General features: G+C 44.9%; 1 protein-coding gene across 5 annotated transcripts in view; it reads left to right on the forward strand.

Moving 5' to 3' along the window:
- Window positions 1-26,276, forward strand: part of PDE3A (phosphodiesterase 3A) — a 294,071-nt gene that overhangs the window by 183,911 nt on the left and 83,884 nt on the right. Inside the window, exon 1 of one of the 5 annotated variants that reach the window (XM_089689116.1) lies at window positions 5,455-5,801. The exons of the other annotated variants lie outside the window; for them this stretch is intronic. Within the exon in view, the coding sequence (XP_089545242.1) occupies window positions 5,739-5,801 (63 nt within the window). The 5' untranslated portion in view covers window positions 5,455-5,738. Of the gene's footprint in view, window positions 1-5,454; window positions 5,802-26,276 lie in introns of those variants that run through there. 5 annotated transcript variants of the gene reach the window in all.

The following is a 26,276-nucleotide window of genomic DNA, read 5'->3' on the forward strand; positions in this document are numbered from 1 at the left end:
TCATTGTCAAAGTCTTCAATCAAGAGAAGACTTCACAAGAGCAAATACAGAGGGTTCACCACAAGGTGCAAACCATTCATAAGCCTGAAGAATAGCAAAGCCAGATTAGACTTTGCCAAAAAAATATCTAAAAAAGCCAGACCAGTTCTGGAAAAGCATTCTTTGGACGGATGAAACTAAGATTAATCTGTACCAGAATGACGGGAAGAAAAAAGTGTGGAGAAAGCTTGGAACAGCTCATGATCCAAAGCACACAATGTCATCTGTAAAACATGGTGGAGGCAGTGTGATGTCATGGGCATGCATGGCTTCCAGTGGCACTGGGTCATTGCTGTTTTTTGATGATGTGACAGAAGACAGAAGCAGCCGGATGAATTCTGCAGTGTTTACAGATATACTGTCAGCCCAGATTTTGCCAAATGCAGCAAAGTTGATTGGACGGCGCTTCACAGTACAGATGGACAATGATCCAAAACACTCTGCAAAAGCAACCCAGGAGCTTCTGAAGGAAAAGAAGTGGAATATTCTGCAATGGTCGAGTCAATCACCTGATCTCAACCTAATTGAGCATGCATTTCACTTGCTGAAGGCAAAACTAATGGCAGAAAAACCCACAAACAAAGAACAACTAAAGACTGCTGTAGTTAAGGCCTGGCAAAGCATCAGAAAGGAGGAAACCCAGTCTTTGGTAATGTCCATGGGTTCCAGACTTCAGACAGTCATTGCCAGTAAAGGATTCTCAACAAAATATTACAAATTAACATTTTATTTCTGATTATATTCATTTGTCCAATTACATTTGAGCCCCTGAAAATGGAGGGACTGTATATAAAAATGGTTGAGTTCCTAAAATTTGTACTTGATATTTATGTTCAACCCCTTGACTTAAAGCTGAAACTCTACACTTCAAATTCATTTGGATTGTTTAATTTTAACTTATTTTGGTGGCATACAGAGCCAAAGTATGAAAATTGTGCCTGTGTCCAAATATATTTGGACCTAGCTGTATCTGATAATAGGTCCTCTTTTTCTTCAGGTTTAAGTATATATTTTTTAATTTTGTTACAGTTTTTGCATATACCTTGTGTACAATAAATAGAATAATTTTTACAAGACAAAAGACAAAATCCCCAAAAGAATCTTTTCTGTCTCAAAAAAATCATATATGTTTTACTTATCTTATCTATCTTAGGTAGGTTACTGCTGAATAAACAGGCCCATATCCAAAATGTAAAAACTGCTCTGATTCCATAGTAGGTGTACAGGTGTGAAAGCTGAATTAGATAAAAAGTACCCATAATGAATCCTCTGAGTGTTGTGATTTACAGCAAAGAAGAAAAACAACCCCATTGTAAAGTTTGAATGTGGGATTTAGCCCTCTGCTATATAAATATATACAGTACATCTCAGTACTCACCTCGTACATGACATTTTTGGAGGAATATTTTTTTCAAATTATTTTAAAGTGGCATTTGGAAAAATGACAGAAAACTGTAAATCGCTGTACATCTTCTTATCATAACCTAAAAACTATGTATTCAAATCTACTGCCAGAATAAATACTGCCTCCCTTCTATCTGCAACCAAAATTATAAGGGGAGGAGCTGTTCTGGGCAAATCCAACCCATCTGTTCAACAAAAAAACTATTTTTTCTACTTTGACCAATGTTAGATTAAAAAAAATAGTGTTACTGTAGATAAAAAGAATATATTTTATTCTATAAATTGTCCTGTTTAAAATGATACTATAAAATATGACTCTGGTACAAAGAATTGTTAAGTTTTTTTCAGTTTCACATTTTTTTAAAAATTGGCAAACAAAATGGAAACAAGTTTAAATATAATGGTTAGAAAAATAGAACTATTAAATAATTGTCAGGAAAATAGTAAAAGGGCGATGGAAAAGAAGGAGTTAGTTAGGGTGATTGGGGAAATCTATGGGTTAATAAGGTGCTAAATAGAACATTTTTTTTAATTTTTTTTTGTTTTTCTAATAAGGTTGCTTTAACTGACATCATATGCAGATTGAAACTCATCCCTTTGATCTGCAGGTGAATGAAACAGAATGAATACACAAGTAACAGTGTTACTTTTTATTTCTCTCTGGCTTCATTCACATGGGCGGTTTGAGGTGCAAATCTGCTGTGGCATAAATGACTGTACACTGGCTGTATTTCAGTTGTCATGTGCACACATGTATGACGTATTTCCCCAGCACTCAATTTCTGCATTCATAGAATACGTCATAAGCACATGTGAGTGTAACCCAAGTATATCTGTACACACCCATTCACTCCTATGGCCAGCTGTGTTTTCAATCTAGCGATCTGAAAATAAATATAAAAGTCTGTGTTACTGGTCAGTATTTTACATGCATAAATCACACCTCTCCCCCTTGAATAGTAGATTATGTCATTTGAATATTTGGCATTCTGAGAGCTAGAAGAATTTTTTATGCACACATACGCATGTAAACACGTACACACTAGACTTACATTTTTTTTTGGAAGAAACTTTCTGCCAGAAAGATCCAGTGTTCATACATCAGTACTGTGTGCAACGATCTTAATATATGCTGAAATTATACAACAACTATATTTACAGTCTGGAATTGCTGTCACGTGACTGATGTGAATGTACAATATATATGTAAAGCGCTGCGTAAATTGACGGCGCTATACAAGTACCTGAAATAAATAATAAAATAATAAGTGCAAGGGGGGATAAAGGGCAGGACATACTACATACACCCTGTGTATTCCAATGAAGTTATTTGTAGATACTGGGTGTAGCACACCCAGTATCTACAACTGGTTAAAGTGTTTGTAAAGGATCACATTCTATTTTTTTTTAGAAAATAACAAACATGTTATACTCAACTGCTCTGTGCAATGGTTTTGCACAGAGCAGCCCCAATCCTCTTCTTCTCAGGTTCCCAATTGGTGCTCCTGGCTTCTCCTCCCCGCCGAGTGACCCCATAGCAAGCCACTTGCTATAAGTGCACTGGTGCAGTCTCGCTCCTGTGCTGGCTCCTTGTTGACACACACAGGCATGGCCCCCACCCCCGCTCCCTCCACAACAGCTCTGATTGACAGCAGTGAGAACCAATGGATCCTTCATCTGTCTCTAAACCAATGATGAGGATGAGAGCAGAGAGAGCTTCTGCCCTAGTGCACAGCACTGGATTGAGATCAGGTAAGTATAAGGGGAGGCTGGGGATGGGGGATTTGCACACAGAAGGTTTTTTTACCTTCATGCATAGAATACATAATAGACTTTCTACCTTTAAAATAACTTTAAAGTGGTAGTAAACTCTGGATTTTTATTATTACCTACAGGTAAGCTTTTACCTTCAGAGCACTGTGCTGTGGCCCAGAACTCCCACACACATTCGCGTGAGTGACGTCATCACAGCTCGGCCAGTCAGGTGGCCGGAGCTTGCGAACCCAGAAGACTGGGTGAATATGGAAGCCTCTGGAGTGGTGGCAGCGCGCCACTGGAGGGCTTCAATTTAAGGTAAGTCCTTCATAATATGCTAGTATGCAAATCATACTAGCACATTATGATATTACCTTGCCAGGGGAAACTTTTAGTCAAAGTGCAATTTACTACCAAGTCCAATGACACGCTGATCACCGGAAAATGCAATTGCCAGTTCTCGGCTGCACTTTCCTCACGCTGTCAGAGCACGAGGAAAGTACTGCCAAGAACCGGCAGTTGTCAGAGCAGGGATCGGTACCGATCATCAGGGCACTGATCATCAGTGCCCTGATGATCAGTGCCCAGCAGTGCCACCCACCAGTTCCGGCCACCTGTGCCCAGCAGTGCACCCACCTGTGCCCATCAGTGCCACCTACCTGTGCACAGCAGTGCCACCCACCTGTGCCCACCCACCTGTGCCCACCAGTGCCACCCACCTGTGCCACCCACCAGTGCCACCCACCTGTGCCACCCACCAGTGCCCATCAATGCAGTGCTGCCAGTCAGTGCCCAGCGGTTGTGCCAGTCAGTGCCTAGCAGTTGTGCCAGTCAACGCCTAGCAGTGCCGCCAGTCAGTGCCCAGCAGTGATGCCAGTCAGTGCCACCTATCAGTGCTGTCTATCAGTACCCATCATCAGTGCTGCTTATCAGTGCCGCCTATCAGTGCCGCCTATCCGTGCCACCTCATTAGTGCTGCCTATCAGTGCCGCCTATCAGTGCCCTTCAGTGCTGCCTATCAGTGCCCATCAGTATTGCCTATCAGTGCCGCCTCATCAACGCAGATCAGTTAAGGAGAAAAATTACCTGTTTGAAAAATTTTATAATAGAAACAAAGAAAATGTTTTTTTTTTCAAATTTTTTGCAATTTTTTTGTTTATAGTACAAAAAGTAAAGCACCCAGTGGCGATTAAATACTACCAAAAGAAAGCTCTATTTGTGAGAAAAAAATGATAAAAATTTCATATGGGTACAATGTTGCATGACCGTGCAATTGTCAATCAAATTGCGAGAGCACTGAAAGCTGAAAATTGGCCTGGTAAAGAAGGGGGTATAAGTGCCCGGTAGGCAAGTGGTTAAACAAAACACAAACACATACTTCCTGTATTGTAAAGTAAAGTTTAAAGTAGAACTATAAGCAAAACTTTTTTATTGGATTTGGATTTTTTTTTTGCATTTGGATAGAACAATGGAGGCTACAACCCCTGTCAAATTTTTTTTCACCTCTGTGTCCACCATCTGTGTCATCTTCCTGTACAATAGTCAAACAAGAAGTGAGAGGACATCCCTGTAAATTAAGGTAATGCCTTTGGGACCCCCAGGCCACCAAAACTAGTGCCCTCAATGAAGATTTTCCTTCTATTACTTCTCTGGGGACAACCCAAAATTTGGGGTTTTCTTTCACTCTCAGTGATCATGGTAAATAGGACAAATAGAGAGGGTGAATCTTCTTAATGGGGACACAGACAGCAATAAAAACCGAAAAGCATTCTAATCCTTCTCCACTCTATCCAAAACTAAAGAAAAGAAAGGTTTTGCCTTTAGTTATACTTTAAAACCCTCAGAAGTACATCCAGTGTAAACCACAGCAACCAATGAAGTGATCCACATCAATCACAATGCCCGGTTGTCCATTGATCTGTACACACTGTACTCCCGCCGTTAAATGACAAATTCCTGGATGCCATTAGATATGCTTTAATAATAAAAAATCTTTTCTTTCTGTCATCGGAAACCGATTCTGGGAGCTGAAATCTTTGCCTTCCTGAATTTCCATATCATAAACTTTTAATTACCTCCGTATTAAATTATCAGCTGTTGCCAGGTATCGGCAGCCAATGCTCTCGAAGGGGCGCAGAATGAACTCAGAGGAGCAGCCGGGGAGAAGCAACGTTCGGTCATCCACCGTCTGCAAAGGGTGAAACAATCGCTCATTGTGGCCCATGATCCATTTAATATAATTGAGAGGGAGAAGAGGCCGTCTGCTGCTCTTCAGGACGGAGGTAGTGCACTTTACCCTTTCGTTCCTAAGCAACCGTTATTTTAAGATTAAATACTTCCTGTGCTGTCCACCTACTTCAATGCTGCGGCTGAATCACCGGAGATTCGCTGGCGTCGGTACCTTGCGCTCTGTTTGAAGTCCTTCTGCTCCTCATTAAATCTGGAAGCCGGCAGCAAGGAAAAGTGCTGCCAACCTGGAAGACGTCTTCGTCTAAATCCATGAGTCCAGAGGGCTGAATCGTACACGTACACCGTTCAGGATGAGCTGGAGGACCGCACGCCACCTGAAGCGGAGGAGGGAGACTTTCCCATTTGTTGATCAGGTAGACCATTTGGGCTCAGAGGGATTTACCAGAGATATTTTCCTGCCAATATCATCATGTCAGTTGACATCTCCAATGAGATTGTTTTTTGTATTGCTCTGCAACATCAACACTCCCCCAAGTATAAAAGTAAACATGGTGCAGGGCGAGCTTTTTACTCAGTATGCACCCGGGACAACATTTTTACATATATTACATAATATATTATACATTTTATATATAGTGTTTTATAGGTTTGCATCTAGGACAAAACCCAGGATAATGTTTACACTATGATTTCCCTTGATAAGGTTTTACTCCGGGCAGGTCATAAAATAATAAATGGACGATTGTGTAACAATATTGATTAGTTATCAGACTGCTGCCCTCAGAATCGTGTGAAATAAGTTTTGTGTATATAGAGCTGGAATTTTTACCCCCAGGTATGGCATCACAGAGCTGCCAAATTATTATTATGTCATTGAGCAGTTATGTTTGAAATTCTTTAAAATGATTTAAAATACACATGAAAATAAAAAAAAACTAAAGTAGATGTAAACGTTATGGATGACGTTTAATTTGTTCTATGTACAGTGTCATAAACAATTGCCTTTCTACATGAGCTCCAGCGATGGTCATGTGTGCATTTCTCAGGGTGGGTTTCCTGACAGTGACAGCAGGGGACAATGCCTATGTAATGTGTGCTGCATCTGAGTGACAACGCAGTAAGCACAGTTGGGAGACAGGGACAAGTACCTTCAGGGCGGGATCACCAGGGATTATTTTAATGAAAGGAGCAGCTTTATAAAGATTGGAAAGAGCTTTGAAGCTTTTCTAAAAAGTTTTGCTGATTGGGTTTATATTTACTATAAATATGTTTAAATGTAACTACTGTGTCAATGGTATCTAAATAACCCGCGGGGGCATTTTATATCTGATGACATTTTATTTCAGGACCTTTTCAATTTGATGAATATATTTCTGGCAGTACCTCACATAGCCCCAAATATCGTTATCACTCAGTATTTCATCTGGTTTCAGAAATGAAATTCTATCCCTCCTATTTATTGTCTACTAGGAAAAGTAACTACATTTACCTCTGACTTGTAAAATAATGATTAATACTGAGGTCTTGCATGCTTTAAATATATGTGGAAGCCATATAGCATTATGATGGGGTCTCTGATAGTGCAGTCTTAGTTTAATCTTCTGACAGTTCAGTCTTTGTTTCTCTGGTAGTATAGTCCTACATTAATACTCTGGTAGTGCAGTCCTACCTTAATTCTCTTGAAGTTAGGCCCTGCTTGAATCCTCTGTTAGCGTAGTCCTACTTCATTCCTCTTCAGTCCTCTGGTTCTATGGTACTACTTCAATCCTCTGGTAGTATGGTCCTACTTCAATCCTCTGGTAGTGCAGTCCTATTTGAATCTTCTGGTAATTTGGTCCTACTTCAAGCCTCTGGTAATTTGGTCATGCTTTAGTGCTCTGGTAGTAGGGTTCTACTTCAGTCCTCTGGTAGTAGGGTTCTACTTCAGTCCTCTGGTAGTGCGGTCCTACTTCAGTTCTCTGGTAGTAGGGTCGTACTTCAGACCTCTGGTAGTGCGGTCGTGCTTCAGACCTCTGGTAGTGCCTTCCTACTTCAGTCCTCTAGTAGTGTGGTTCTATTTGAATCCTCTGTATCTACTGGTACTTGAATCTGCTGCTAGTGGGATCCTTGTTTAATCAACTGGTCATATAGTCCTACTTAAATTCCCTGTAGGTGCACTCCTACCTTAATCCTCTTAAAGTGAGGTCTTATCTGAGTCCTCTGGTAGTGTTGTACGACTTAAACTATAACTTAAGGCAAACTCTTTTTAGGTTTGTATAGAGTGGAGAAAGATTAGAGCATCTGTCAGGTTTTTTTAACTGTATGTGCCCCCATTAGGAAGATTCATCCTTTATTTGTCCTGTTTAAACTTATCAACAAGAGTAGAAGTGAAAGACACTAGTTTTGGTGACAACCAGGTATCGCCTCATTATGAAGGGATTTCCTCTCACTTTTGGTTTAGCCATGAGACAAGAATTGAAGAGAAATCTCCAAACAGCAGAAAACAAAAATGATAGGGGATTTAACACTCCCTTACACTTTCCAAAATGAAAAAAAAAGCTTTGCTTGTAGTTCCACTGATAGTTCAGTCCTACTTTTATCCTTTAGTGGTTTAGTCTGACTAATTCTCTTGGTAGTGGGGTCCTACTTCCATCCTGTTGAAGTGCAATCCTACTTGAATCCTCTAGTAGTGCATTCCTACTTTAATCCTCTGGTAGTGTGGTTCCACGGTAATCCTCTGGTGGTGCTTTCCTACTTTAGTCCTTTGGGCCTACTTTAATCCTTTGGTAGTGTGGTTCTACTTTAATCCTCTGGTAGTGTAGCCTGCTTTCATCCTTGCAGTGCAGTCTTACTCTAGTTGTCCTACTTGAATCCTCTAGTAATGCAATCCTGCATTAGTCTTCTAGTGTAGTCCTACTTAACTCTTCTGGTAGGGTGGTCCTACTTTAGACCTCAGTAGTGCAGTCCTACTTTGATCCTCTGGTAGTGCAGTTCAGAGGACTCAAGTAGGATTGCACTGCCAGAGGATTAAAGTAGGACCACACTACCAAAGGATTGAAGTTGGACCATACTACTAGTTTAAAGCAGAACTGCACTATCAGAGGATCAAAGTAGGACTGTACTATCTGACGAATAAAGTATGACCGCACTACTTGAGGTTTAAAGTAGGACCACACTACCAGAGGATTCAAATAGGACTGCACTATAAGAGGACTCAAGTAGGATTGCACTACTAAAGGATTCAAGTAGGACTACACTTCAACAGAATTCAAGTAGGACCAAACTAGAGTAAGACTGCACTGCACGAATTAAAGAGGGCCACACTACCAGAGGATTAAAGTAGTACCAGTCTACCAGAGATTTAAAGTAGCACCACTCTACCAGGAAATGAAAGTAGGACAGCACTATCAGATTAATGCGGATTAACGTGGAACCACACAGCCAGAGGATTAAAGTAGGGCCACACTTCCAGAGGATTAAAGTAGGACCATACTACTAGTTTAAAGCAGAACTGCACTATCAGAGGATTAAAGTAGGACTGTACTATCTGACGAATAAAGTATGACCGCACTACCAGAGGATTCAAATAGGATTGCACTATCAGAGGACTCAGGTAGGATTGCACTGCTAGAGGATTCAAGTAGAACTTCACTGCAACAGGAGTTTCTTGCTTTAATCCTCTGGTAGTGTGGTCCACTTTAGTCATTGCAGTGCAGCCTTACTCTAGTTCTACATGCAGCATTTTCATATCTACCACCATGTAATCACACTACCAGAGTCCTTTTTTATATAGGAGAAAATACATTGTTTCTACCACTTCATAGGTTTTCAATCCAACTTTTCAGGTTTTTCCCACCCATATCTCATAAAATGTCTGAAAATGCTAATGTCTATGCGATCCTTGATAAGAGATCTGTGTTCTCCTCAGAAGATCTGCTTTTGGAGGTTTGTGATTATCTCTAGACACCTTTCTGGACTATCCAGAAACACTAGCTGAATGCCTGGAAAACACTGGCACTGCCTGACAATACCCCTATGCATGTCTGGGGCCCTTTCCTCCCTATGGGGCTGCTTGTAGTTTGTATGTCCTCCTGTGGGGGTCTCTGCGTGTTGTGTTTTCCTTCCTAAAATATTCTAATTGGTTAATCGGCTTCTGTTTACATCAAGCAGAAATAATATCACAATATGGCTGATTTGTGAAAACCAAAGGAAGGAAAATCAGCGCAAAATTTTTGCCAAAATTTTAAAAATAATTCTGATCTATCTCCTGGGGTTTTTTTTGTTAATCTGCCCCAGTGTCAGCACATGGTTCATCCATGGGCCAGCAATAGGTGAACAAAACTCTGTAGTGTCTATTGTAGAACTTTGCCAGGATGCTGGAAAATCTCTGACAACATAAAACAGAGCTGTGGTATGACTGCACATTTCACAGGCTCCTGACCCTCAGATCACAAGCAACTGCGCCGGCACAGTGTGTTCGTGTGTGTGTGTGTGTGTGTGTGTGTGTGTGTGTGGGGGGGTAATTAATGGGAGGGGGGAGCAATCTGAGCCCTCATCACATGCCAGAGAAACTGTAAAAATACCCTGGCTGGCATCAAATGCAATTCCTGTCTCCCCCTCAGCAGCCAATGGAATTTGCCCCAACCATCAAACAGAGGTCAGATGACAGAAGGAAGACTGTATCTCGAGTCCTGGGATGCTGTGCCTCCCAAACTCATGCAGTGCTGTAAACACTCATTGCACCTGGCAGCATGGGTTCCACCCCCACATGATCTCACACTGGTGGCTAAGTTGCAGGAGGTTTAACTTAAAGTGAAAGTCATTCAGACACCTAGGTCAGCCAGGTACAGGAAATCCATGGATTTTAAAGACGCTACGGGTTCTGTATATGTGGGTGAATGTCTGTGTATTTGGATGTGCGTGTGTGTGTGTTTGTGTGTGTGCGTATTTATATGAGTGTATGTATGTATGTTGTTGAAAGGTCTCATAGAGAGTACTGCTGTGCTGTAAATACATGGGGTAGAATGAATTATCTGGGGTGCTGTGCATTAGAGTATACATACACCGGATTCCTGCTCTATGTATATTACACACTCCTGATACCTGCACTCTGTACATAACACACTCCTGACCCCTGCACTCTGTATGTTACACACTCCCTGCTCCTGCACTCTGTACATAACACACTCCTGACCCCTGCACTCTGTATGTTACACACTCCCTGCTCCTGCACTCTGTATGTTACATACTCCTGAACCTTGCGCTCAGTACATAACACACTCCTGAACTCTGCAATTTGTACATTACAGACTCCTTACCCATGAACTCTGTTACACAGCCCTGACCCCTGCACTCTGTACACAACATACTTCTGACCCCTGTACTCAGTACATACCACACTCTTGACAGCTTCAATCAGTATGCACACTCCTGACCCCTATACTCAGTACATAACATACTGCTGACTCCAGCACACTGTATGTTACACAGCCCTGACCCCTGTGCGCTGTACAAAACACACTCCTGACCCCTGCACTCAGTACATAACACACACCTGACCCCTGCAGTCTGTACGTTATACACTCCCTACTCCTGCTTCAACCCAGACCCCTGCATACTATACATAACACACACCTGACCCCTGCAATCTGTACATTACACACTCCCTACTCCTGCGCTTTCTATGTTATACAAACCTGAACCCTGCACATGGTACAAAACTCAACCCTGACTCCTGCTGTCTGTACATAACACAAGTCTTACCCCTGTACTCTGTATGTTACACATTCCACATTAACAGTTTGTTTAATGACCTTCTCCCACCCACTGGCTTCTCTTTGGGCTATTAGTGACATTCCACACACGCACCCTGAGTCCACCTATGTAACTTTTACCATCCCCTCTCTCCCACCTCTCAGCCTACAGCCATCCCTGATTTCAGGTAGTGTGGGACAAGCCAGTATAAAGACTGATTTCATATAATCACATTGGCTTGATGGAATCAATCTATTTCTAATGAATGTTTCTGGAGTTCCTCCCTTCGCAGAGCTGCTTCAGTACATTGTATGTAATGGATCCCTAAGCTGCTTGTGAATCGTGCGGATGAAAAAGGGGATTTGTGTGGGATTACATTAACCCCTCAGGTGTCAGGACATTAGGGCGGCGCTCTGGCTCACAGGAGCCCCTGCTTCCAGCAGTGATTGGGCTTTGGCGGGCGTTAAATTCTGGAGTGCGGACAGTTACAATAATGAGCGCCAATGACCCAGATTGCAGCGTCAGTGACGTCAACTGAATTTAATCAGCAATGTGACCCGATGAGACCTGGAATAATGGCTGCAGTCCCTGAATGCTGCATTTCACACCCACCACTCAATCACTGGCAAGCGTATTACAGGGGGACTCCAGGTAAGTACAAAAGAAGCTCCCTATACTTATTTCAGCCAATGGCTGTATAACTGCTGGACATCCAAATCATTTCCCTAATATCCCTGGAAAATGTCATCACAGATCTGCTAGTCTAACATGTTTCAGGTGCTAGGGGCTGATATGAAGGTGCACAGGTTGCTTGCAGAAGGGACAGAGGATGGGAAGACCCCAACTGCATGATTCATAGGGAGCAGGCTGCATCCGTAATTAGTGGTGCCACCTCATGGCCATGCCATGTACAGGGCTGAGGTGAATTTGTCATTCTGTTGAGTTGTTTTACACCACTGAAAGTCTTGGAGTGACTGTGACTCTGCTCAGTACTTTATTCTATACTTTCTTGTATTTCTCAAACTTTTATTTCTGTTCTTTCAACACACCTGACATGTTTCGCCCCCCTGTGGCTGTGGTCAGCACTGCACAGCTACCCCACTGGATAGCGCAGATATGAAAACATTGGCCGGTCAGATAAGAGCTCTGGTAATAAAGTGTATTTAGTAGAGGAATCTGGTGGATGATAATGATAATGTGTTTAATCATGAACAGAAGCAAACAATTCTGTGTGTACAAGTAAAGGAGGAAGACAGCTATTATCTGTGGTGGTCACATGGGAACCAGGGACATCAATGGATTAAAGAATGATCGGGTGTGTTCAGTTAGTATAGATGACGCTTTGCTATGTAACATTCATGTAATGATTGTCTTACATATAACTCTCATTGTAACATGTTTGCTGTTCCGTATTTCCTATACTGTATTATATAAAAAAGATTTGGGAATTCTTTCTCTAGTCAGAAACTGCTGCAAAGATAAAACTAGTCTCTTGAAATCAGCCCAGTAGACAGTTGATCAGTGTTTAGCAGCCTGTGTTTTCCAAAGATTTGCTGAGCATTTCCTATGTATCTGCACCCAGCTGATAGGATGAACACTTTCTGTGCAGGGGTGATGGTGGCTGAATAAGAATATGGACACGTTTTGCAGGAGGGGATGGCAGCTGGCTGCTGAAATGGACACCTTCTGTGGGGCTGACTGAGAAGATGGACACCGTTTGCAGGGGATGGTGGGCAGCTGATAGGATGGTCACCTTCTGTGGGGGTAGGATGGTAACTGCTTGAGAAGATGGACACCTTTTTCAGGGGAGGATGGTGGCTGGCTGCTGAGATGGACACATTTTGTGGGGGTGGGATGGTAACTGCTTCAGAAGATGGACACCTTTTGCAGGGGAGGATGGTGGCCGGCTGCTGAGATGGACACCTTTCGTGGGGGTGGGATGGTAACTGCTTGAGATGATGGATACCTTTTGCAGGGGAGGATGGTGGCTGGCTACTGAGATGGACACCTTTTGCAGGGGAGGATGGTGGCCAGCTGCTGAGATGAACACCCTCTGTGGGGGAGGAATGGTGACCGGCTGATAGGATGGACACCCTCTGTGATACAGGAATGTCAGCTAGCTGAGAAGATGGACACCTTCAGCGGGGAGGAACGGTGGCGGGCTGATGACCCCATTCCATTGCAGAGTGTAGGCGGCTGGCTGATAGGATGAACTTCTTCGGAGGAGGGAAGACAGCCGGCTGATAGGATGGACACACACACCTGTGTTCGTGTGTGTGTGTGTGTGTGTGTGTGTGTGTGTGTGGGGGGGTAATTAATGGGAGGGGGGAGCAATCTGAGCCCTCATCACATGCCAGAGAAACTGTAAAAATACCCTGGCTGGCATCAAATGCAATTCCTGTCTCCCCCTCAGCAGCCAATGGAATTTGCCCCAACCATCAAACAGAGGTCAGATGACAGAAGGAAGACTGTATCTCGAGTCCTGGGATGCTGTGCCTCCCAAACTCATGCAGTGCTGTAAACACTCATTGCACCTGGCAGCATGGGTTCCACCCCCACATGATCTCACACTGGTGGCTAAGTTGCAGGAGGTTTAACTTAAAGTGAAAGTCATTCAGACACCTAGGTCAGCCAGGTACAGGAAATCCATGGATTTTAAAGACGCTACGGGTTCTGTATATGTGGGTGAATGTCTGTGTATTTGGATGTGCGTGTGTGTGTGTTTGTGTGTGTGCGTATTTATATGAGTGTATGTATGTATGTTGTTGAAAGGTCTCATAGAGAGTACTGCTGTGCTGTAAATACATGGGGTAGAATGAATTATCTGGGGTGCTGTGCATTAGAGTATACATACACCGGATTCCTGCTCTATGTATATTACACACTCCTGATACCTGCACTCTGTACATAACACACTCCTGACCCCTGCACTCTGTATGTTACACACTCCCTGCTCCTGCACTCTGTACATAACACACTCCTGACCCCTGCACTCTGTATGTTACACACTCCCTGCTCCTGCACTCTGTATGTTACATACTCCTGAACCTTGCGCTCAGTACATAACACACTCCTGAACTCTGCAATTTGTACATTACAGACTCCTTACCCATGAACTCTGTTACACAGCCCTGACCCCTGCACTCTGTACACAACATACTTCTGACCCCTGTACTCAGTACATACCACACTCTTGACAGCTTCAATCAGTATGCACACTCCTGACCCCTATACTCAGTACATAACATACTGCTGACTCCAGCACACTGTATGTTACACAGCCCTGACCCCTGTGCGCTGTACAAAACACACTCCTGACCCCTGCACTCAGTACATAACACACACCTGACCCCTGCAGTCTGTACGTTATACACTCCCTACTCCTGCTTCAACCCAGACCCCTGCATACTATACATAACACACACCTGACCCCTGCAATCTGTACATTACACACTCCCTACTCCTGCGCTTTCTATGTTATACAAACCTGAACCCTGCACATGGTACAAAACTCAACCCTGACTCCTGCTGTCTGTACATAACACAAGTCTTACCCCTGTACTCTGTATGTTACACATTCCACATTAACAGTTTGTTTAATGACCTTCTCCCACCCACTGGCTTCTCTTTGGGCTATTAGTGACATTCCACACACGCACCCTGAGTCCACCTATGTAACTTTTACCATCCCCTCTCTCCCACCTCTCAGCCTACAGCCATCCCTGATTTCAGGTAGTGTGGGACAAGCCAGTATAAAGACTGATTTCATATAATCACATTGGCTTGATGGAATCAATCTATTTCTAATGAATGTTTCTGGAGTTCCTCCCTTCGCAGAGCTGCTTCAGTACATTGTATGTAATGGATCCCTAAGCTGCTTGTGAATCGTGCGGATGAAAAAGGGGATTTGTGTGGGATTACATTAACCCCTCAGGTGTCAGGACATTAGGGCGGCGCTCTGGCTCACAGGAGCCCCTGCTTCCAGCAGTGATTGGGCTTTGGCGGGCGTTAAATTCTGGAGTGCGGACAGTTACAATAATGAGCGCCAATGACCCAGATTGCAGCGTCAGTGACGTCAACTGAATTTAATCAGCAATGTGACCCGATGAGACCTGGAATAATGGCTGCAGTCCCTGAATGCTGCATTTCACACCCACCACTCAATCACTGGCAAGCGTATTACAGGGGGACTCCAGGTAAGTACAAAAGAAGCTCCCTATACTTATTTCAGCCAATGGCTGTATAACTGCTGGACATCCAAATCATTTCCCTAATATCCCTGGAAAATGTCATCACAGATCTGCTAGTCTAACATGTTTCAGGTGCTAGGGGCTGATATGAAGGTGCACAGGTTGCTTGCAGAAGGGACAGAGGATGGGAAGACCCCAACTGCATGATTCATAGGGAGCAGGCTGCATCCGTAATTAGTGGTGCCACCTCATGGCCATGCCATGTACAGGGCTGAGGTGAATTTGTCATTCTGTTGAGTTGTTTTACACCACTGAAAGTCTTGGAGTGACTGTGACTCTGCTCAGTACTTTATTCTATACTTTCTTGTATTTCTCAAACTTTTATTTCTGTTCTTTCAACACACCTGACATGTTTCGCCCCCCTGTGGCTGTGGTCAGCACTGCACAGCTACCCCACTGGATAGCGCAGATATGAAAACATTGGCCGGTCAGATAAGAGCTCTGGTAATAAAGTGTATTTAGTAGAGGAATCTGGTGGATGATAATGATAATGTGTTTAATCATGAACAGAAGCAAACAATTCTGTGTGTACAAGTAAAGGAGGAAGACAGCTATTATCTGTGGTGGTCACATGGGAACCAGGGACATCAATGGATTAAAGAATGATCGGGTGTGTTCAGTTAGTATAGATGACGCTTTGCTATGTAACATTCATGTAATGATTGTCTTACATATAACTCTCATTGTAACATGTTTGCTGTTCCGTATTTCCTATACTGTATTATATAAAAAAGATTTGGGAATTCTTTCTCTAGTCAGAAACTGCTGCAAAGATAAAACTAGTCTCTTGAAATCAGCCCAGTAGACAGTTGATCAGTGTTTAGCAGCCTGTGTTTTCCAAAGATTTGCTGAGCATTTCCTATGTATCTGCACCCAGCTGATAGGATGAACACTTTCTGTGCAGGGGTGATGGTGGCTGAATAAGAATATGGACACGTTTTGCAGGAGGGGATGGCAGCTGGCTGCTGAAATGGACACCTTCTGTGGGGCTGACTGAGAAGATGGACACCGTTTGCAGGGGATGGTGGGCAGCTGATAGGATGGTCACCTTCTGTGGGGGTAGGATGGTAACTGCTTGAGAAGATGGACACCTTTTTCAGGGGAGGATGGTGGCTGGCTGCTGAGATGGACACATTTTGTGGGGGTGGGATGGTAACTGCTTCAGAAGATGGACACCTTTTGCAGGGGAGGATGGTGGCCGGCTGCTGAGATGGACACCTTTCGTGGGGGTGGGATGGTAACTGCTTGAGATGATGGATACCTTTTGCAGGGGAGGATGGTGGCTGGCTACTGAGATGGACACCTTTTGCAGGGGAGGATGGTGGCCAGCTGCTGAGATGAACACCCTCTGTGGGGGAGGAATGGTGACCGGCTGATAGGATGGACACCCTCTGTGATACAGGAATGTCAGCTAGCTGAGAAGATGGACACCTTCAGCGGGGAGGAACGGTGGCGGGCTGATGACCCCATTCCATTGCAGAGTGTAGGCGGCTGGCTGATAGGATGAACTTCTTCGGAGGAGGGAAGACAGCCGGCTGATAGGATGGACACCTTCTGCGGGGAAGGGTGTTGGCCAACTAAGTAAATGGAAACCTTCTGCAGGGGAGGGAAGATGGCTAGATGAAAGATAGACACCATCCGCAGGGGATGGGTGGTGACTGGTTGATAGGTTGGACACCTTCCACGGGGAAGGGGTGATGGCCAGATGAGTAAATGGAAACCTATGGGGGAGGGATGGTGGCTGGCTGAGAAGATGGGCACATTCTACAGGGTAAGACTCTCTTTTGTTCTATATGTCACTGCTGGGAATTAAAAAAAAAAAAGTTCAATATGCTGATAAAATACTGATAAAAAAGAGCTCAGTAAATGCTCACTGGGTACTTATTGGCTGAGCATACGGTCAGAGAAATCTGAACTCCATGTTCTAGGTCAGTGAACTGCCAAGTGGTGAAGCAAGGATGAGAATGACAGTAATAACAGGTTCAATAACCTGTAGCAACTAGAGCTGCAGCTAACTTATCAATTGCCATGATCATCTGCCAATGAAGCTGCTTGCTGTGCCATACAAAGATCAGTAATGTGCAGTAGCCAGTCAGATCTCAGCAGCGGTCCTCTCCTGACAATTCAATTGCTCCCTTGGGTCACCAGAGGCTGCAGTTTGTCAGTGACTATACAACCACTGACAGCCAGATTTGCTCCAAGGTGGCCACACCTCCTTTGCTTCATCATCCAATCCCAAGTCTGCCAAAAATCAGGATGGGTGCAATTTTATTATTTTTCTTTTCCAGGAGGAAACAATTGGATTGGTGGGGAAGGTGCTGGTTCTTTAGACAAGATTGTAGCATTTTTATACAAAATAATCCCTAGCGATCCTACCAATACAATTCCTTGTTCAGGCACTTCCTAACTAGGGCAATGCTCTGTCCTATGCTATGTCTTCAAATTGTACTCCTGCATTGTCACCTTGACACTTTGCCTCCAATGAAGACTACAAGTGGCTGTCTCAACACACAATACACAGGCATGATCCACTGTTGTTGCCCTTTGGAAACCCACCCTGTTAAGTGTGATGCAGCCGCTGGACTGTATGTAGCCAGGAAGTCCCTGTAAAGAGGCCACAGAAGATCAGCAGCCCAGAGAAGTAACAAAGAAAGAAAAATAGTGAAAACAAGTATTTTATTAAAATAAAAATGGTGATTCTTCATAGAGCAGAGCACAGTATACATCATCCATTTGGTGCATGTTGCTGACATTTCTGGGGGTGCTGTGAAAATCTGTCCAGGAGCAGACGACGGATGGGAGTCCCCCCCCGACAGGCTGCCCTACCTCCGCTAATGAGAACGCTGAGCTCCGGTGCTACAAAAGCTGTTTTGTGTCTCTGCGACTTTTCTTGTTGTTTTTCTGCCGGCTGACGTCAGCGAGAATGCCAGATGGGTCTTCAATGGACTCTCGGAGACAGGAGGCTTTTATTACTGGGGCCACGTGGTCCTGTCCTTCCCAGAAGAGCTCTGCGCTTCCTTCTACTGCTGCCGACCTACCGAGTGACTTTTTCTCTGCATTCTTACTTGGAAGTGTACCTGTCAAAGGTACATCAAACATTACCATACAAGCCAATCAGATTTCAGCCTTCATCAGCTTACAGCAAAACAATGATATGATTGGCAGTCAGCTGCTTCATTCCTAAGCCAATAACTCTGATAAAGTGAGGTGTGAGCAGCATGGGGCACTGCATGTCTCACTGCTGCTATAAGTTGTATTTATACAAATGTTATAAATATCAGTGACAGAGACCCAGTTCTGGCATTATTGGGGAGAACAATAGAGAGCAGAAAGGCTGTTCAGCCACCTGCAGGCTCACTGAGCCTCTCCCTATCCCTGCAAGGACTGCAGATCATGCGTGGCATATGTCTACTTTCAACCTGTAAACCTTCCCTGGATGACAAATAGTTTGCTCAGTGTATAATAAACAGTTGTTTTTTTTTTAATTAAATACTCTTTTCACATTTCTTGCTTTTGTGTTCCAACCCAGTGCTTCTGATCTCTTGCAGCCTCTTTGCAGCCACTTTCTGTCTACATGCACTCCAGTGAGGGCTGCGTGGCATTTCTCAGGGTGGGTTTCCTGATGGTGACAACAGTGGACCATGCCTGCGTAACGTGTTGAAACATCCACTTGTAGCCTGCATTGGAAGGCAGTTTATTGGTTCAAATTGAAAATATTTCTTGCTCACACAGGCATAAAATGTTTCTTGCACACATATGCTGTTCTACTGCATCCAATTTGTGAGATTTCATTTTTGATATTTTATGATGTTAGAAAGACAGAACACACACAACAGTGCAATATCTGAGATATTGTAAATATAACTTAACCGTTAATAATAAAAGGAATCAGCATTAAATACATTTCTGGATCAGCTTAAATTTTTATACATCATCAATGAGAGGGAGAACAATGATTGAGACAGCCGCAGAGTTCAAGGAGTGGGTGTAGAAAAGAGAGAGAAGGTGAGTGACACTGACGAGAGAAGGAGAAGAGCGGGGGTGAGTGACACTGACTAGAGAAGGAGAAGAGCGGGGGTGAGTGACACCGATGAGAGGAGAAGAGTGGGAGTGAGTGACACTGACAAGAGAAGGAAAAGAGTGGAGTGAGTGACACTGACAAGAGAAGAAGAGTGGGGTGAGTGACACTAATGAGAGAAGAAGAGTGGGGTGAGTGATACTGATGAGGGAAGAAGAGAAGGGGTGAGTAACACTGACGAGAGAAGAGCAGGGGTGAGTGAAAATGACGAGAGAAGGAGAGTGGGGGTGAGTGACACTGAAGAGAAAGGGAGGAGAGTGGGGGTTAGTGTCACTGACAAGAGAAGAAGAGTGGGGCGAGTGACACTGATGAGAGAAGGAGAAGAGTGGGGGTAAGTGACACTGATGAGAGAAGGAGAAGAGCTGGGGTGAGTGATACTGATGAGATAAGAAGAGTGGGGGTGAGTGACACTGATGAGAGGAGAAGAGCGGGGCGAGTGACACTGATGAGAGAAGGAGAAAAGTGGGGGTAAGTGACACTGATGAGAGAAGGAGAAGAGCGGGGGTAAGTGACACTGATGAGAGAAGGAGAAGAGCTGGGGTGAGTGATACTGATGAGAGAAGAAGAGCGGGGGTGAGTGACACTGATGAGAGGAGAAGAGCAGGGCGAGTGACACTGATGAGAGAAGGAGAAAAGTGGGGATAAGTGACACTGATGAGAGAAGGAGAAGAGTGGGGGTAAGTGACACTGACAAGAGAAGGAGAAGAGTGGGGGTAAGTGACACTGACAAGAGACAAAGAGTGGAGTGAGTGACACTGATGAGAGAAGGAAAAGAGCGGGGTGAGTAATACTGATGAGAGAAGAAGAGTGGGGGTGAGTGACACTGACGAGAGAAGGAGAGTGGGGATGAGTGACACTGACGAGAGAAGGAGAGTGGGGATGGGTGACACTGATGAGGGAAGGAGAGTGGGGGTGAGTAACACTGACGAGGGAAGAAGAGCAGGGGTGAGTGACACTGAAGAGAGAGGGAGAAGAGTGGGGGTGAGTGACACTGACGAGAGGAGAAGAGCGGAGCTGAGTGAAACTGACGAGAGAAGGAGAGTGGGGGTGAGTGACACTGACGAGAGAGGGAGAAGAGTGGGGGTGAGTGACACTGACAAGAGAGGGAGAAGAGTGGGGGTGAGTGACACTGACGAGAGAACTGTGGGCATGAGTGACACTGAAGAGAAAAGAAGTGTGGGGGTGGGTGTCACTGAAGAGAGAAGGAGAAGAGTGGGGGTGACACTGAAGAGAGAAGGAGAAGAGTGGGGGTGAGTGACACTGACAAGAGAAGGAGCAGAGTGGGGATGAGTGACACTGACAAGAGAAGAAGAGTGGGGCGAGTGACACTGATGTAAGAAGAAGAGGGGGTGAGTGACACTGATGAGAGAAGAAGAGTGGGGTGAGTGACACTGATGAGAGAGGGAGAAGAGCAGGGGTGAGTGACACTGACGAAAGGAAAATAGCGGGGGTGAGTAAAGCTGAAGAGCGAAGGAGAGTGGGGTGAGTGACACTGATGAGAGAAGAAGAGGGGGTGAGTGACACTGATGAGAGAAGAAGAGTGGGGTGAGTGACACTGATGAGAGAGGGAGAAGAGCAGGGGTGACTGACATCGACGAAAGGAGCAGAGCGGGGGTGAGTGAAGCTGACGAGAGAAGGAAAGTGGGGGTGAGTGACACTGAAGAGAGAGGGAGAAGAGTGGGGGTGAGTGTCACTGACAAGAGGAGAAGAGTGGGGGTGAGTGACACTGATGAGAGAAGAAGAGTGGGGTGAGTGACACTGTCGAGGGAAGGAGAGTGCGGGTGAGTGACACTGACGAGGGAATAAGAGCGGGGGTGAGTGGCACTGAAGAGAGAGGGAGAAGAGCTGGGGTGAGTGACATTGAAGAGAGAGGGAGAAGAGCGGGGGTGAATGACACTAAAGAGAGAAGGAGAAGAGCGGGAGTGAGTGAAACTGCTGAGAGAAGGAGAGTGGGGGTGAGTGACACTGACGAGAGAAGGAGAAGAGCGGGGTGAGTGACACTGATGAGAGAAGAAAAGTGGGGTTAGAGACATTGACGAGAGGAGAGTTAGGGTGAGTGACACTGACGAGGGAAGGAGAGCGCGGGTGAGTGACAGTGACAAGGGAAGAAGAGCGGGGGTGAGTGACACTGAAGAGAGAGGGAGAAGAGCGGGGGTGAGTGACAGTGACAAGAGGAGAAGAGCGGGGGTGAGTGAAAGTGATGAGAGAAGGAGAGTGGGGGTGAGTGACACTGACGAGAGAAGGAGAGTGGGGGTGAGTGACACTGACAAGAGAGAAGGAGAGAGGGAGAAGAGTGGGGGTGAGTGACACTGACAAGAGAAGAAGAGGGGGTGAGTGACACTGATGAGAGAAGAAGAGTGGGGTGAGTGACACTGATGAGAGAGGGAGAAGAGCAGGGGTGAGTGACACTGACGAAAGGAAAATAGCGGGGGTGAGTAAAGCTGAAGAGCGAAGGAGAGTGGGGTGAGTGACACTGATGAGAGAAGAAGAGGGGGTGAGTGACACTGATGAGAGAAGAAGAGTGGGGTGAGTGACACTGATGAGAGAGGGAGAAGAGCAGGGGTGACTGACATCGACGAAAGGAGCAGAGCGGGGGTGAGTGAAGCTGACGAGAGAAGGAAAGTGGGGGTGAGTGACACTGAAGAGAGAGGGAGAAGAGTGGGGGTGAGTGTCACTGACAAGAGGAGAAGAGTGGGGGTGAGTGACACTGATGAGAGAAGAAGAGTGGGGTGAGTGACACTGTCGAGGGAAGGAGAGTGCGGGTGAGTGACACTGACGAGGGAATAAGAGCGGGGGTGAGTGGCACTGAAGAGAGAGGGAGAAGAGCTGGGGTGAGTGACATTGAAGAGAGAGGGAGAAGAGCGGGGGTGAATGACACTAAAGAGAGAAGGAGAAGAGCGGGAGTGAGTGAAACTGCTGAGAGAAGGAGAGTGGGGGTGAGTGACACTGACGAGAGAAGGAGAAGAGCGGGGTGAGTGACACTGATGAGAGAAGAAAAGTGGGGTTAGAGACATTGACGAGAGGAGAGTTAGGGTGAGTGACACTGACGAGGGAAGGAGAGCGCGGGTGAGTGACAGTGACAAGAGGAGAAGAGCGGGGGTGAGTGAAAGTGATGAGAGAAGGAGAGTGGGGGTGAGTGACACTGACGAGAGAAGGAGAGTGGGGGTGAGTGACACTGACAAGAGAGAAGGAGAGAGGGAGAAGAGTGGGGGTGAGTGACACTGACAAGAGAAGAAGAGTGGGGGTTAGTGACACTGACGAGAAAATTTTGGGCGTGAGTGACTCTGAAGAGAGAAGACGAGTTGGGGTGAGTGTCACTGAAGAGAGAAGAAGCAGTGTGGTGGTGAGTGACACTGAAGAGAGAGGGAGAAGAGTGGGGGTGAGTGTCACTGAAGAGAGAAGGAGAAGAGTGGGGGTGAGTGACACTGAACAGAGAGGGAGAAGAGTGGGGGTGAGTGTCACTGAAGAGAGAAGAGTGGGGGTGAGTGACATTGAAGAGAGAGGGAGAAGTGTGGGGGTGCGTGTCACTGAAGAGAGATGGAGAGTGGGGGTGAGTGACATTGAAGAGAGAGGGAGAAGAGTGGGGGTGAGTGTCACTGAAAAGAGAAGAAGAGTGGGGGTGAGTGACACTGAACAGAGAGGGTGAAGAGTGGGGGTGAGTGTCACTGAAGAGAGAAGGAGAAGAGTCGGGGTGAGTGACACTGACAAGAGAGGGAGAAGACACTGAAAGAACAAGGAGCAATGTAGGAATTAGATGAGAAGAGTGGGGTGAATGACACTGATAGAACAAGGAGTGGATGTAAAAATGAGAGAGAAGAGCGGGAGTAAATGACTCTGATGAGAGAAGGCGAAGAGTGGGAGTAAATGACTCTGACAAGAGAAGGCGAAGAGCAGGAGTAAATGACACTGACGAGAGAGGGAGAAGAGCAGCGGTGAATAACACTGATAGCACAAGGACTGGCTTTAGGAATGAGAGTTTGTGATGATCCCTGAATCTGACTGAGAAACCTGCAGATTGTGTGTGCCTTATCCTGTAATACATTTTATCTCAACAGCAACAGTGGTTGATGGCCTTGTCTAATAAAGAGATGGAATGATCCTGGATATATGGAATGGATGTATGGAACTTCCAGACATAAGTTATATTATTATGGTCTGTCTGTCTCCCTTGACATAGGGTTCCCTTTATGAAACTGGCATCAGTTTGAGGGCCGATGATTTTCACCAACTCCATACAAAATAAATACCTTTACCCTGAATAATTTTGCATTACTAAAGGCTTGCATGGCCTCTATCCCAACACTGGGAATGTGGCGGTGCGCAGTCCGCGTGCGATAAATAAGTCGGAGCACATCTACATATTAATAAATGGGAGCCATGGCAGGCAGCTGATCCCCAGACACAACCCGGCTGGGTCAGCTTTCAGCTTATTTAAATATAGTGTGAAGGAGAATGTTTTTCCTTACATTCTGTACAGCAGCCGAGCTCAGGAAGCGGCGGGTGTTGATTTCGGATTCCTGGTGAAGTTTTGGCGATTATCTTGTTATTGTTAATAAAAGGAGCAGAAAAAAGAGGGAAAGGGAAATGTTGGTTGTTTTTCAGCATAAAGTTTTATAGAGCTTCAGCAGCGTTTATATCAGTTCTGGTTATTAAATGTTTTGTTTTTCTCAATGTAATACATCTAACAAAAAGGAATATTCCACTTCTGAACTACATTTAAAATGGACCTTCCATTAAAGATATTTCAGTAGTGTGTCAGTGTAACCTTTTCAGGTATTTATTTCCTTTCTAAGTGATCACGGAACTCCCCCGACAATGCCTTATCTCTGCTTTTCTTTCCTGAAGGACGGCACCATCTTTGTTGAGCCATCATCCAAAGTGAATAAGTGTGATTTTAGTGGGATTTTTTGCACTATTGGTCTTTTTCTTTTCTCTGCATGTCTGGAATTCAACCTTTTATCGAGGAATGCTGTATTTGGATTACTGGTAGGACGAGAAAATAGGAGAAAATAAAAGCGATACTATTGTACATAACCCTGCATCCATAGGGGCAAAGTTTCAGTAAGGTGCATGGAGTGTGGGGGAAGGTTCACATGGGTGAGTGATTTGAAGCATGATGCAATGTGAGCATAATTATAGAGTGTGGTTTAAATATCTGGTTCCTACATAGTACACTACAGGGGCGGACTGACAACTCATGGGGCCCCTGGGCAATAGGGGATCATGGGTCCCCTGTGTCCTTCCCCAAACTCAAAAAAGCCTGTGAGAAAGGTACCAGGGGCATCTCATGGGGCCCCCTACTGATCCCGGGCCCTCGGGCAGTGCCCGAGTTTCCAAATGGTCAGTCCGCCCCTGGTACACTATTGAGATTTTCGTTTTTGGGTAAATAAAAGTGAGGAGCATCTCAGGATTGGGAGAAGATCTAGAGGAAGATAGTATTTTATATGTTACAGGGTATAAATATTTTGTGACCTGGTGAAGATTTATGGCATGCTGTTATGAGCACAATAGTAGTGATCCAGTTGTATCTACTGGAAGATACTGCACTATGAGTTTTCTTTTTTGGGGGACATTAGTGAGGAATATTAACAGAAGACACACAGACCTTCTGGAGGAAAAGGCTTTATTGGATCCATTTGTGTTTTATGGGTCCAAAAATCTAGTAAGGGTTTGGGACATTGAACGCATGTGGACATATGCACCTGTTGGATAATGGAAGGGAATTTTTTCCATAATGAATTGCATTGAGATCTTTGATCCATACAGCGCAGGGAGTGATGGTTAGAGGTGTGATGCTGGGGGGTGGAATTGAGGGGATTTGTGCTAGAAGGTGGAATTGAGGGGGTTATTTGTGCTAGGAGAGGGGACTGGGAAGAAATTTGCGCTAGGAGAGAGGGATAGGGGGGACTTCTGTTAAAAGGGGGATTGGGGGGAGGGATTGTGCTAGGAGGTAGGATTGGGAGGGGATGTGCTAGAAGAGGGCAATTTGTGCTAGGATAGGGGATTTGGGTGGGAAAGAAGGATTTGTGCTGGAAAGGGTAATTTGGAGGGCGGTGATACTACGAGGGGGGATTTAGGGGAGAGGATTTGTGATGGGGTGAGGGAAAAGACGATGTGTGCTAGGAGGGAGAAGTAGAACTATAGGTGAAGTTTTTTTTTTTGTTTTTTTTTTTTGGGGGGGGGGGTGCAAGTAGCTGGTCATGCCTAGGGTGCAAAATAGTTTAGCTCACCAACTCCTTCCTGGACTGCAATGTTGGCCCACAGATAACACAGCCATGGTGCCTGTGCAGTTCTCATCTGTATTCATATATGCCGCTACTGCAGCCCCTGTCCTTGTGACTTGCTACAAAGTTACAATGTCGCAGTCTGACCACTGGGGAGAGGAGACAATACCACTTCTCTTGTCCTGTATATTGGGTGTAATTCTCAGTATCTGATCTTATTCTGTATGTATGGACTCTGCACAGTGCCACTTCTCTTGTCCTGTATATTGGGTGTAATTCTCAGTATCTGATCTTATTTTGTATGTATGGACTCTGCACAGTGCCACTTCTCTTGCCCTGTATATTGGGTGTAATTTTCAGTATCTGATCTTATTCTGAATGTATGGACTCTGCACAGTACCACTTCTCTTGTCCTGTATATTTGGTGTAATTCTCAGTATCTGATCTTATTCTGTATGCATGGACTCTGCACAGTACCACTTCTCTTGTCCTGTGTATTGGGTGTAATTCTCAGTATCAGATCTTATTCTGTATGCATGGACTCTGCACAGTACCACTTCTCTTGTCCTGTATATTTGGTGTAATTCTCAGCATCCAATCTTA

Source organism: Staurois parvus, unplaced genomic scaffold (assembly GCF_062004578.1).
Source record: "Staurois parvus isolate SC_StPar_1 unplaced genomic scaffold, SC_StPar_1.0 ptg000469l, whole genome shotgun sequence".
NCBI lineage: Eukaryota > Metazoa > Chordata > Amphibia > Anura > Ranidae > Staurois > Staurois parvus.